The following is a 1,385-nucleotide window of genomic DNA, read 5'->3' on the forward strand; positions in this document are numbered from 1 at the left end:
GGGCCGGGCCGGCCCTGAGCCTCGGCCCAGCAGACGTGAGCGCGCCCACTGCCCTCTGCACGCTGGCTCAGCCCCCCTCCGGTCCCCGCGGTCCCCAGTTTACTGTGCCACGCTCGGGGTCAACCTGGTGGCCTGCTTGGCCTGGTGGATCGGTGGAGGCTCTGGAGCGAACTTCGGCCTGGCCTTCCTGTGGCTCCTGCTCTTCACGCCCTGCGGCTACGTGTGCTGGTTCCGACCGGCCTACAAGGCCTTCCGGTGAGTGCTCGCCCGGCCTGCCTCGCCCCTCCGTTGGGGCTGCGCTTTGCGCGGGGAGCTGCCCGAGCTGCCAGCCCGCTGTCTCCGACGGCGGGGTCCCACCCTGCGCGGCCTGTCCCACTCTTGCCCAGTGCACGCCCACGTGGACGGCCAGGCCCAGCTGCTCCGTGGTTGGGGTGCTCCCGCCTCCCGGCCCCACCACAGCCCTACCCGTCCCGCGGGCCTGTGGCGTGCGCTCCAGGTGGTCCCTGACTCCTGGGAGACAGTGAGTCAGAAAGGGCCAGGCCCCCCTCCTACCTGACTTACGGGACTGCTGGGGCAGCCGCATGGGCACCACACGGCTCCAGGAGGAGCGGAGGGCGGCCCCCACAGCCTGCAGTCTCTTGGGGAAGTCCCTCCAGGCCCGCCTGCCTGCGTCCTGCGTCCTGTCGTCCTGCGGCCCGGTCGGGCGCGGCCCCAGCTGACGGTGTGCCCGGCTCTGTGCTCCCCACCTGCAGGGCCGACAGCTCCTTCAACTTCATGGCCTTTTTCTTCATCTTCGGGGCCCAGTTCGTCCTGGCCGTCATCCAGGCCATCGGCTTCCCCGGGTGGGGCGCCTGGTAAGCCTTGGGGCGACGCCTGTCACGGACATGGGCGCAGCCACGCAGGAACCAACGCCCAGGCCGGGTGGGCCGGTGGATCCGCGTCCCCCCTGAGATCGGCCCAGCGAGGGCCGGCGGTGGGCACGTGTTTCCAGGCCTCCCCACACGAGCCCCGCCAGAACCACTGCCCGCTGCATGCCCAGGAGGAGGGTGTGAGGGCAGCTGCAGGCCCATCGGACGGAACCCCCGCCCGAGGCAGTGGTGGGCGCCGCCTGGACAGGTCATTTTTTAAATCGTGAAGCGTTAGGGGCACTGGACTCCCACAGGGCTGACTGCAGTTCGAGTCCCGGACCAGGCAGCTGCTTTCTCACTTTCCCTCTTCCTCCCCATCTCCGTCTCTACTCACGTTAAAATGAAGTTAAATATAATAGTTTTTAAAAGGAAGTCATAAAACTTTCGAACATTTCTCTCTGTTTTCTCCGTCTCTATAAATAGTAATCTTTTTACTTAAATAAGTTTTTTGAAAGCGGTTTTTGCAAAAAAAAGAGA

The 1,385-nt window shown here is 65.3% G+C and overlaps 1 protein-coding gene across 1 annotated transcript in view; it reads left to right on the forward strand.

Moving 5' to 3' along the window:
* The window catches only part of SCAMP4 (secretory carrier membrane protein 4), a gene marked incomplete in the record, with an annotated part of 16,890 nt that overhangs the window by 7,196 nt on the left and 8,309 nt on the right, over positions 1-1,385 (forward strand). The window contains 2 exon segments of the mRNA XM_014585497.2: positions 99-255; positions 753-854. Coding sequence (XP_014440983.1) covers positions 99-255; positions 753-854 — 259 coding nt within the window.

This window comes from Tupaia chinensis, unplaced genomic scaffold (assembly GCF_000334495.1).
Source record: "Tupaia chinensis unplaced genomic scaffold, TupChi_1.0 Scaffold149964_2, whole genome shotgun sequence".
Lineage (NCBI taxonomy): Eukaryota > Metazoa > Chordata > Mammalia > Scandentia > Tupaiidae > Tupaia > Tupaia belangeri.